Source organism: Chelonia mydas, chromosome 11, assembly GCF_015237465.2.
Source record: "Chelonia mydas isolate rCheMyd1 chromosome 11, rCheMyd1.pri.v2, whole genome shotgun sequence".
Taxonomy (NCBI): Eukaryota; Metazoa; Chordata; order Testudines; family Cheloniidae; genus Chelonia; species Chelonia mydas.
In genome coordinates this window covers 9,502,623-9,515,158 of record NC_051251.2, presented here as the reverse complement: position 1 = coordinate 9,515,158, position 12,536 = coordinate 9,502,623, and the positions used below count along the sequence as shown (strand labels likewise).

The 12,536-nt window shown below is 42.1% G+C and overlaps 1 protein-coding gene across 41 annotated transcripts in view; it reads left to right on the top strand.

The window, feature by feature from the left end:
* Positions 1 to 12,536, top strand: part of CLASP1 (cytoplasmic linker associated protein 1) — a 266,722-nt gene that overhangs the window by 221,349 nt on the left and 32,837 nt on the right. For 23 of the 41 annotated variants that reach the window (XM_037912897.2, XM_027833968.3, XM_027833963.3 and 20 more), the window contains 2 exons: positions 8,094 to 8,237; positions 9,335 to 9,441. In XM_037912897.2, the coding sequence (XP_037768825.1) occupies positions 8,094 to 8,237; positions 9,335 to 9,441 (251 nt within the window). Of the gene's footprint in view, positions 1 to 1,856; positions 1,953 to 8,093; positions 8,238 to 9,334; positions 9,442 to 12,536 lie in introns of all 41 variants that reach the window. The other 18 variants (XM_043525472.1, XM_043525461.1, XM_043525463.1 and 15 more) reach the window with 1 other exon arrangement.

The window sequence follows — 12,536 nt, the reverse complement described above, 5'->3', positions numbered from 1 at the left end:
ATTTCTTTACTTGATTTCCTTTAATATTGTTAGAAAATAAAGATCTCAGTGTACTGAGTCTTGTTTCCACATATGTGGTGGTCATTTTCTGTTTGTTTCAAATTTGAGGCAGGATTGCTGTGTGAGTCCAAATATTTTTATTGTATACTCTGTAAGAAACCGATTTTCTAACATTCATAGGCTCACAGATGAAAATTTTAGGGCTTCTTGGATAGCACAGTCCCTAGGGTAAATCATTTCCTTAAAATGATCATTATGGCTTTTCATGGTGCTTTGGGATCCCTTGGCTTGAAAGCAGTTTTATACAACAAACAGTTGTTTTTATTACAGGGTGGTATTTAGGTAAAATAAAGTATTTTACAATTTAGAGCTGGTATACCGGGTGACTGCTCTCTGAGACAGGAAGAAATTGTTTAATATAATATGTGTGCAGGCATCATGTTTGTATCTGTGGGTGTGTGAATACACACTAACACATGATAGAGATATAACTATTCACACACACACATACAAGTATATGATGTGTATATATAATATCAGTATATATCAATATTCACTATATATAATCTGGATGTGGTCTGTGTGTGTGTGTGTGTATATTTACATCTGAATATATGTAGATTTGTGTAAAATGTAGTTTTTACTTTGCAGATTGTGGGTATAAACAGAGTAATGTAATTGAAGTCTTTGGGAACATTGTACAGTCTGATCCGTAAGCGCTAGCTAGTCAAGAGACTTGAGTGGGTTGTGAACTGAAGTGCTTAACTTTGATTCTTTGGAGTTCTTCTCCAATCTAACTGTTTTTGTAGCCTTCAGATTCTGGAGCCCAAAAGTTAACATACTTGGGAAAACAAGTGTGGCTCAGTTTGGCCAAGGGGTATGGGGTAACAATACCCCAGTAATGCTAAATCACCTGTCCAAAATCCCACTTAAGTGAGTCTCAATTAAGGCCTGCAAACCATTCCAGTTGGAAGTGAGTGAGACAGGTAATGCAACAGCCTTCTCTGATGTGGAGCTGATACCAACATGGCTTTATCCACATATACTTGCTAGTGCAAACAGCCTAATGCAAAACTGCTGTAGCCTAATACCTCATGTGGATTCTGCATGATCACTGGTAGAGTATAATTCCATACAAATTAAGCTATTTAAATCTATAACAGTAGACAGAGTTTCCTGCGTCCATATATCTTATGCTGTTTTTAAAATGGAAATCTACGCACTTGTCTTACACTTGGGCGGTGAAAAGAGAAACGCACACACAATTTTATCATTTCTAACAAAATTAAGAATAAAACAATGTGCAGTGGGAGTGTAGAACTGGTAGCCATTCCCACAGCCTGGTGCACACTGTAAGATGCATTTGCAAAGAGCACTGGGCTAGTAAACTCATCACAAGACTCAGAGTCAGGAATTCTCAAGTACTAAACTGACACTGAACTTGAACCATATCACCTAAATCTCTGTCTATTGGTTTTGCTGTCTGTAAGAATAATAATCACACTTAACAAATGGTGGCTGCAGGGTTTAATTTGTTAATGTCTGAACATCTGCAGGGCTTTTCATCTTCATAGGTGAGTGCTAAGGGTTATTATAACAGAAGGATTTGGGAAAAATTAACTAGAGATCTAAGGCAAATTAGATTTAAAACCAGTGATCTCATTGACTAGAATCTTCCTGCTGGTTGATTCAAATATTAATATGTTTTTTTATTAATCCCAAATTAGGAAAGCAACCTGTACTGAAGATGCATCTCATGCCAGAAGCTGGAATATATATTACATTTAGATGCTAGTTGTTGAAAATCTTATGCTTCCTTATCAAATAATAACACATTTCCTATTTGTTGAACCCAGACCATGCATAGTTGGGTAGGTGAGGATTTGCCAGCTAGAACAACTACAGCCTCCTCAGGGCCTGGTGAAGGAAACTTGGAAGAGAAATGTAAACAGGTAGACTACACTGTACAGATGTACACTAATCACAAAATACACTTTCTGTTTGCAGTTTAGATTTCTAATACAGTCTAGCTGCGTAAAGAGACATTAACTGAATGCCTGAAAAAGCGATGCCTCATTTATATGTGTGTGTGTGTATGTGAAATAATAGTTTGGTTTTAGTGTGTCTTTCTACTAAAACTATTGTCTAAAAGTTATAGCTGGGATAAGTCTGGCCCAGGTTGTTGGCTGTGGTTGAGAAGTGCACAGCTCAGGAGAGAGGGCACAAAGGTGGAGTTTTCACTTCCCTTATCCTGGGCAGACTGTGGGTCAGGCTAGTCCCCAGCATAAGTTAGAGCAGCCTAACCTGGCTGCTGACCGCTCTAAAGGTCTGATATGGTTACTGGGGATCAGACTAATTGCAATTTTCTGTATGAGTTGGCCTGATAGACTTTTCAAGCCACTCATGTTAAGCTCAGGACACTGATTCTACTCCCTTCCTAAAATGAATTCATTCTCCCATGTGATCGTGACATTTCTTGTAACCTGAAGGTTGCCAAGCCTGGTGTCAAAGTGATTTTGTATATTTCAACTAGATTGTAAAGGACATAGGAATTTAGTGAATCTGGCTCGCCAACCAACCAACTCCTCTTAGTGTAAAATGGGATGTTGAATATTAAATATTCATGTCATATGATGCTGTTGAATAGCAAAGCCTTTGCAGAAGTCAATGCACTTTGTGAGCAGCCAAAAGCTTATGGAACATGTAAGGGTATAATTATTGAGGGAATGATGGAAGTAACACATTCCTATTGAGTGATCTGGAATAGGTTACCTAGGGAGGTGGTGGACTCTCCTTCCTTAGAGGTTTTTAAGGTCAGGCTTGACAAAGCCCAGGCTGGGATGATTTAGTTGGGGATTAGGTCCTGCTTTGAGCAGGGGGTTGGACTAGATGACCTCCTGAGGTCCCTTCCAACCCTGATATTCTATGATTCTATGATCCAACATCCCGACATGGAGTCGGATCCACCACTAATATAAGCAGGCACTGACTTCATGGGTGTTGTTCCTGTTTAAACCAGCAGAGAATTTGGCCCATTAAGAGATGACCCCTAATATCTAGATTATCTGGCCCTGACAGGAGATGTGCTGAGTTCGCACAATGCTGATGCAATGTCAGAATCCAGAGGCCCATAGGCGAGAGAAGATTCATATAACATACCCTCTTTCCTATCCTCAGCATGAGTGTTGCATGGGCAATCCTTGTGAAGCAAGTATGGAATTAATCTGTTTGTCTGTGTGTTTGTTGACTATTATAATGACTGTCCAGTGGTTAGTGATTAGGGCCAAGAGTTTCAAAAGTAATATGATTTGGGAGCTCAACTTGAGACACCTTATAAGGGCACCCCTTGAAAATCTGCCCCTTTAAGGCATCTTAAGTTGGGCACCCAAAAACTGAAATGCTCAAAAATCGCTGGTCACTTTTGAAAAATTGGCCTCTACGATTACAGTAGTTAAATATCAATGAAAACACACTCATTTTGATATATGTTTTCAAGCTAGTATATATCTGATTACCAGAAAGCTTTAGGAGTGCTGCTTCTGTCCCCTTTAAATCTAAGAGGAAAATTTCACCCACAGCCCAACTGGAAGGCTCCGATAGGTTGAATCAGGACATGCTGTGACAGTAAAACTTTTAGCACTGAATAGATCCAACTTTAGGCCTGCTTGGACCCTGCTGCTGATGAAGTCAATGCGAGCTGTGCCACTGGCTTGGCTGGAGCATGGACAGAACATTGTCTTTTGAATCTTGGACAGAAAATCCTAGCTAAAGAGACAGAACCCTGGCTTGCATTGCAGTTTAGTCCTGCAAAAAACAAACAAACCAGTACAGTTAAAAATAGTTGTGGGCAGTGTTCCCTCTATTTTTTTACTTCCATGTGTGGAATGAATTTTGTTATGTGCACCAATATGGAGGTGATCTGTGACACATCACCTTCATCTTAGTGCACGTAACAAAACTCATGTGGTGGGGGTGGGGCCGAGGGGCTCAGAGCGTGGGAGGGGGCTTAGGGCTGGGGCAGAGGGTCGGATGCAGGGGGTGAGGGCTCCAGCTAGGTGTGAAGGCTCTGGGGTGGGGCTGGGGATGAGGGGGTTGCATGAGGGGGCTCAGGGCTGTGGCAGAGGATTGGGGATCGGGGGGGTGCAGGCTCTGGGGTGGGGATGAGGGGTTTGGGGTGCGGGCTCTGGAGTGGGGCCGGGGATGAGGGGTTTGTGGTACAGGCTGCCCTAGGGCTGAGTTGGGGAGAGAGGACCCCTCCCAGCCCTCTCTCGCCGCAGCAGCTCAGGGCAGGGGGAGAGGCGCCTCTCCCCGGCTACAGCAGCTCCAGCGGGCCTGGGCTGGGCCAAGGGAGGGGCTCCTCCCCCCGGACGCAGCAAGTCCGGGGCAGGTCCATGTTGAGGCTGGGGGAGGGGCATCTTTCCCCGCCGCAACAGGTCCACGCTGAGGGAGAAGCCTCTCTCCCCGCCTCAGCCATGAGCCCCTGCGTGTGGCTTAATAGGCAGCTGCGCGGTCGCTCAGCATAGAGGGGAACCTAGGTTGTGGGTGAGTATTGTTTAAAAAGAGCTGCCTTTCCCAGGACAAGGTTGAAATAAAAACCACTGAGCCGTAGTACTGTCTCAGTGCCTTTACTGAACCACCATTTACTGGTAATAGTTTATATTTTGAAAGAAGTACTTGTTAGTTGTATCACACCTCAGAAATAGGGTGTATCATTCTAATGCATTTTTTGTGCCACATAAAAGTACATATTTCCTGGGCCAAATGCTACCCTTGTTTAGATGTCCATTTGGCAGAAAACTACCAAATAGACATTTGCGTACCTAATACTGGAGGTCTTTTCCGCAGCTCCCATTGGCTGGGAATGGTGAACTGCGGCCATTGGGAGCTGCGGGGGGCCATGCCTGTGGACGGTCAACGTAAACAAAATGTCTCACGGCCTGCCAGCGGATTACTCTGATAGGCCGCGTGCCCAAGGTTGCCAGCCCCTGACGTAGGCCATAGTAAATGCAAAGGGGAAGGAGCCAATGGCAAATTTCCAATGACCTTGGGAGCAGGACTTGCAGCACACCTGGGTCCTCAAAACTGCTGCATTGGAGTCAAATTGGGCCTATGAGGCAGTGGTCCATGTTGGGAAGAAGCAAAGCCACACTGCCCCTGGTGGAGCGCTAATAGAGATTGTGCCTCAGAGAAGCATGGTGCATCTTGGAGCATTGTAGAGCACAAGGGGAAGGTGCCTGTCGCATCACACACAGACGTTTGCACTCCCTTCTGCTATGGCTTCAACTTCTTCCTGCCCCTGGGGCATTATGAGAGAGCATTCTCTGTACACAGGAGAGCTCAAGGACTGCTGTTGTGCCTAGCCCGTGCACTAGGGATATAAGGGATGGGAAGGCTCCTTGCATCCTTCCCATGTCTTGTGCACCTGTCCAAGGTCCAGGCACAGTCTGGCCCTAAATTTGGACCCAGCCTTTGAGTAGCTTCCTGCTTACCTCCTGAAATTCCCATTGACGTCCGTGGATGTTCCAGGCACTGAATGATGGCAGGAGCAGGCCCAATTTATGTAGGAAATAAACTTACCATGGAAAGAGGTATGTGATGAGAGAAGTCCACAGAGCAGCACATTCCAAGTGTAGCTTAACAGACATTGAGAGACAGTGTTGATAGATTTGGTCTTGTGGCCCTAACTCAAGCAAAACACCCATTAATTTCAGCTGGTGCTTTGCCCGAGTTAGGACTGCAGGATAAGGCATTGAAAATCCACTTCAAATTATTTTTAAAAAGGTTCTTATCTTGCGAACGTTGCTCGAGTCCCCTCTTTTTTTCAAGTCTCACTGAAGATAAGGTTTGCTTGTCAAGTTGCACTAGTGACTGCGTGTAGATTTCTTAACCACCAAATTAATAATCCGGGGGTATGCATGGTTTCATGAATGGGTGTGTATTTTCTCATGATTATCATTTCATTCAATTCAGTGTGCTATCTATTCTGTTTTGGGGTCTTTTGCTTGCAGTAATGTTTTCATTTCAGAAAATATGTTGATTAAAATTAAAGGTCCAAGTACCAGGACAGACAACAAAATGTGTCCCCCACTGGGTACAGGATAAGGAGACTCCCTGGCGCAGTTGATTGAAAGTTAGAGGAGGAAGAGTCTGGAGTTAGGATTTTCGGAGAGGAAAGTACCAAGGGAAAATAATTTCCCCCCTCCTTCCATACCCTGGGACTCTTAGTTTCAAGTAATTAACTGCAGGCCATGCTTGTGTTGAAGGGAATGGGAATTTTTTCAGGAGCCAGCATGCTCTTTGCTTAGCGCATGGAACTGAAAGCTGGAGACCTTTGTTCATTGGCTCTGCCGGAGACTTGCTGTGCAATCCTGGGAAAGTCCCTTCAACTCTCCGTGCCACAGTTTCTTCATCTGTCAAATGGAGATGCTGCTGCTTCCCCACCTTTAAAGATCATTTTGAGATCTACAGCTGAAAAGTGCTTCTTTTAATGCAGGGCCTTATTATTAAGTTCTAAGAGTAACGAATGGAGTGGTAAGTAAAATTAGAATGATAGTTTTCACCCTGAAACAGTGGAGTATTTTCATTCTGTTTAGCTATGGAAGGGTTTTTGTGTACCCACGTTCCTTCTCTACCAATGGATTCCACTTCATAAGAAACTGAATACACTTAATTATTGCAACTTTTAAAATACTTAATTTCCTAAAAATGGTGTCCTCTGTTTTGAATCAGCTGAAGCAATGGAAAGTGCAGTTACCATCAAAGTAATGGAATACATGAGTTTGTTTTTTAAACTCCTTTAAAGATGTTCTTCATTTTTAGGAAGTCTAAGGAGATTCCAGAAAGCTTCTAACCCAAATGTCTGCGATTGCAGAGTCTGTGTGCAGTTTTGTGCATCAAAGCACATGTAATCTGGCTTGTGCGCCTAAACTACTGCCCTTTATCCAGATAAATACTTTGGAGGTTAGTCGCGTACAGCTAATAACAGGCTGGAGAACGTCCTGCCACCGCTGAGCTCTTTTTAGAGGTCCTTCATTTCTACAGCTTCTTTTTCGTTGTTTGCTGCTGTGGTTCTGAATCAGTAATTTTAAGACCACTTCACACTTCCCTAAAGCGAGCAAGGGAAGAGAAAGAAGAATTGGAGCATTTTGTACTGGTTGTACAGTCCTAGGCCATATCAGTGAGAGACATGTGACTGTGTAATTTGCCTGTGCAGTTCTGCTGCGGGTTGTTAGCAATTATTTACACTGTACACATTCCCATTAAAAGCCATTTCTGCCCAGCCTTCTCCATTTCCACCTGGATTTAATGAAGTTCACTTTCTCTTGGAAATTATTCTTCTAGACTTCTTAGGCACATGGGGTGAAACCCTGGCCCCATTGAAGCTAATGGCGAAATTCCCATTGGCTTCAATGGGGCCAGAATTTCACCTGTTGACTGTGAGGGAGCTGCAGATGCAGCATGCTACACCCAATAGGGGGAAGAGGATTCCTCTGTCTCTCTGTCATTGTTAGGCTTTGAAGGGGCCCTGGCTGGTCATCCTTGCTCTTAAGGCTGGTAGCTGCAATACAGGGCATCAGGAGTTAAGGGTTAATATGTGAAGGACAAAGCAGGGGTTCTCTATCTGATGCATCAGATTTGTGGATCCCTTGGGTGGAGAGAGCATTAGTCCCTTTCACACTAATGTAAGAAGCTACAGTCTTGGAGTCTTACAATTACTCTGTTCTGAAAGAAGTCTCTGTTTTGTTTTTGGTTTCTTTTGTTTCTAGCAGCAACTTGGTGGTGTTCAATGGAAACACGCTGCAGGGCAGGAAGGAACTGTAAGGCTTTATTACTGTAACTACGAGCAGCTCTTTAAGCCTGGAAAATAAATAGTGTCCATGTAAAAATACATTGTAAGCGTAACTGCTAAAGGATTAGTTTCAACAGTGCTTCCTTGCTGTGTGTTAGAAATGTGGCTGTCTCATATGGTAATTTTCTGTTTAAATGAAAAATCTGTAACATTTACTGCAAGGATCCTTTCTAGAATGCAAACTATTCTAACTCTTAGAAGAGATAAACTGATGGATGCTTTTACCTTTTTGTCTTCTTTCTAGGCAGCACAAATAGTCCTGATTTCACTGTTTGAACTGAACACTCCTGAGTTTACCATGTTACTTGGTGCCTTGCCAAAAACATTCCAAGATGGTGCTACCAAGCTCCTACACAACCACCTCAAGAACTCCAGTAACACTAGTGTGGTGAGATGCTTATGCAGCTAATGTCCATAGAAAAGAAGAGAGTTGCAGAAGATAACAATTCACCGAGGAACAGCTGTTTCAGATGTTCAGTAGCATGCCTGTAGTCCTACTAACAGCATTATGCCACAATAGATTTAATGAAGTTCACTTTCTCTTGGAAATGAAATGTCTGTTTGACATTTTGTTGAAGTGACCATTAAAACAACTCTGCCAGCTCTGTTCAGGTTTGATCTATGTGCAGCCAGCACAGAGACTAAGTGACTTAGGAGCATATGAAAGTCAACGGGACTTGTGCTCCTAAGTTACTGAGCTGCTTTTGAAAATCCCACTTAGCTTTTAGCTAAGATCAAGGGCCTGATCCTGCAAACTCGCTGTGCTCAGCACTGCCATTGAAATCCGTTTAATATCTTATGTTCTCCATCAGGGAACTAGAACTTTGATCCAGTAGGTCTCTTCCATCTCTAACCAGTGCTCCCCTACTTTGATTCTACATGAAGCCTTTAAATAGTTTTATTCTATTGGAAGAAAAAGGAGGGAATTTTTTGGTAAATCTCGAAATTCTTTTTTTTCCTCAGTTCAGCATTTATCAGAATAGTTTCTGCTGCAATTCCTCTTGACTGTAACAACTTATTTGTACGGAAATCCTGTGTAATTCAGATAGCGTCAAGTCCTGCAGTCTTTGCACATCTATTACGTGCAGTGGGAGTCTTGCCTGAGCAAGAACTGCAGGATCAGACCCACAGGGAAAAGGCGCTGCACACCTCTGTGCTCTTGGTGGTGCTCTCTAGTGCCTTGCACCTTGTGTGTATAATGCTACCCAATCAGAATGGAAACATTTTTTACGCATGTTGCAATGGTGTAAATGACTCTGCTTTTGTTTACACCATCACTTAATCTTATTGAAATCCTTTATTGTAGATAACACAGAGCGTAATAGCACAAACTAAAATCAGAACGGGACTAATCAAGTCCTGATTTTCACCCATCAAGTTTGCCTAGTGTAAATGAAAGCAGAATTTGGGCCCATTTTATTTTTGTCTCTGTCTGTTGTGTATACTAGCATTTCCCTAATCCTCTTTTTCCTGCTTCTGTATTAGGGTTCTCCTAGCAATACTATTGGTCGGACACCTTCACGGCATTCTAGCAGCAGGACCAGCCCCTTAACTTCCCCTACCAACTGTTCCCATGGTGGACTGTCTCCAAGGTAATGCAGCAGTTTAATTAAAGTACTTACAGCGTCTTCAAGAGTTTCAATATTAAATGTGCATCTCTAAAATGTGACTCTTCAAATAAGATGATGAAAACCAAGAATATTATATGGTAGATTTGTTTAATTCAACAGAGTTTGACAAATGCATACACAAGGTATAATAATGCATGGTGAGTATTTGACTTTTATGTATGTGATAGTGGAACTGGAACATAAGTCTTAATATGTACTTAAAACGGTGCATTTTCCTTCACAACCATCCCCTCCACAGAATCACACATCTGTGTTCAAAGTTCAAGTCTAAGAGATAGATTCAAACCGCACTATTTGAATCTGGGTCCTAGTTTGGTTTTCAAACACCCTCAAAGAGTTGGTGTGTTTAGGTTCAGGATTTTGGTTTGAACCCATCTCTACTAGGACAGCGCTTGCTGCTTGAACAGTATGCCTGGCTATATGGTACGTTGTCTAGAAGGATGTGATTCCATTAAGAAAGACTGAATTCTGAAAGTCCAGTATTGTGCTGATGGAGTCAGGCAGTTGGGAAGGAGGCAGGATGGGGAGGGGGTTTGAAGGAGGGTGCTCAGCCATGGAAGACCATGAATGTTGCTGCTAGGCTCTGTGTATAAAAACTTGAAAAGTGCAAGAGGGGAACAGTGTTAATTCATAATGTACTGAAGTCAAAGCCATTGTAACCTGCTGCTGTGCTATTAAGTGTCTCCATGGAGATATAACCACAACTGGCCTGATCCTATAGCATGCTCCAGGGTTTTTGCTACCAGATCCCAGAAGGATATTAGAGCAGAGGAGATATAGATTCAAACAGAATGGTGTGTTGTAATTCTCCATTTTTTTGCTTCACACATCCTGATGCTAGGCTGGGCACGTTTTTGGTTCCCATAAGTGTTGTCACAAGAAGTCCTTCTGTTGCTGAGTCCCCTTATGACGGGAGTCATGTGACAAGTTAATCTTACTGGTACCAGGCTAGTTTTGCCATCCAGATCCAAGCAACATCTCGAGAAAATACTCCGAAGGCCAAAAGTTTCAGGGTATCTAAACACATTTTCACATCCCTAAATCTTCTTCACTACAGAGCCAGCCTTAGAGCTTGCAAGATTAGATTGAATAATCAACCGTGGGGTTAAGGATGGGAAGTGTTTTTTAACAGGGAATTTTCACTAATAAAAGTACTAGGATTTCACTTCAGAGAGACGATCCCAATAGCAGTGCTTCCTCTTCTCCTTGCTGGGATGTTAAGATTTTGAATTGCTGGCATGGGAAATTATAGGCAAAGATCTCTGTGTCTATGTGGTTCAAAATGCAAAGTCATTGGTAGTACTTGCATGCAGCAGCTAGTTTTAAATCCATGACATTTTGATATGTCTGTTTTGGTTTTGGTCTTTATAAAACAGCCGATATTCACCACTTCATTTATTGCCATTTAGTTTGTCTTTTTGTTTGCATCTGTTGGTACTTTCCTTGTTACCTCTCCTAATTTCAGATCCTCTTATATGATTTTATAGAAATGGTGCTTCACTATTTCCAGTGCCTCAAAATGTCCATTTCCCTGGGTTTCAAGTTCAGTATCTGTAGACATTTTTTCATCTACCATGTTCTCTAGGTACAGCTAGAGAGGACATATGATTTTGGAAGACACACTTCTGTATCAGGAAGCAGTTCCTGTCACTATGTAGAATTCTGGAGGCCTTTTCCTTTGGAACAGTAATTCCTTCAAATTTTCATATAGATCTTGGAAACACGGAGTAAGAACTTTGATTCATTTTAAAATAATCGTGCTTAATTTCCTCATTTTATTTAGCTATCCAAGACCAACATTTAAATGAGAAGTGGAAAAAGGAACTGCCTTAGAAGCCATTTTAAAATCTGTAGAACAAGAGTGATTTTAGCTGTAGCTGGAAGGGTACATTTGCTACTTATTTAAAAAAAAAAAGTTTTGGAAAAAGTGCTAACAGACTATGGAAAGTGATTATGACTCATTATACCAGCATGAATGGCACTGGTATAGTTATCATTGTGTCTCTGATATAACCTCTAAATTTTAGAAGATTAAAACTGTCCTTTGATTTGAAATTTGGCAAAGTTTTTCAATAAAAAAGTTTTAGCCATTTGGGTAGAAAATATTCAAAGAGAAGGATTTCCACTATTCCCACACATCCCTATAGTTTAAAAACCTGTTTGTCTCTAAAGGGTAAGGTTTACATTTTCAAAGGATTGTACCTCAGTTACATATGCAGTTTGCCATTGCTTCACCCGCTGTTCCATTCACCTGCGTGTGTCTGCATCGCTGCATATTTCGCATTCGCCGCTTAAGTGCAACTACTTGAAATATTAGCCTCAATTCCTACCAGCAACTTTGATTTTGAAAATTACATTTGGATTTGACCTGAAAATGTAGATTTCTAGGCATATGTACATCCAAGGGGCTAGCAATCCCATTTACATATGCCAATTGGATAACTGTGGTTCCTTTGAAAACAACAAGGAGATGCATCTGAAGTGGTTTTTTACCCACAAAAGCTTATGCCCAAATAAATCTGTTAGTCTTTAAGGTGCCACCAGACTCCTTGTTATTTTTGTGGATACAGACTAACATGGCTACCCCCTGATACTTGACACCATGTGGTTCCTATGGAGGCACTTAGGTTTCAGTGAGCACAACTGCTATGCCCAGATCTGGAGATCTTGCCCCTAATGCTTACGTTCTGTGGTCCAGGTCCTCAGCTGACTCTGCTTGGCTCCACTGAAACCAGTGGCCCTATATATGGATACAGTGTGCAAGCCCTTGTTCTTGCATGAAATTACTGGCTTTTGCCATTTCTCATATTGTTGCCTTCGCAATTAAATTCCGTGATTCTCTTCATGTTCAGGCCATTTGGATTGAGCTGTAAAATTATGACTGCGCTAAATTTTGCTGATACCAACAGCTAACATTTTGAACCAGGCAAAACTGAGTGTGTAAATACCCCCTTCTGTTTGGAAGATACTTTGCTTACAAAATGCTTCTGGCTTTTGCTCTTGATTTCATTAAATCCAGCCAGTTCTGCTTCAGATTCACTAAAGAATATCTACTG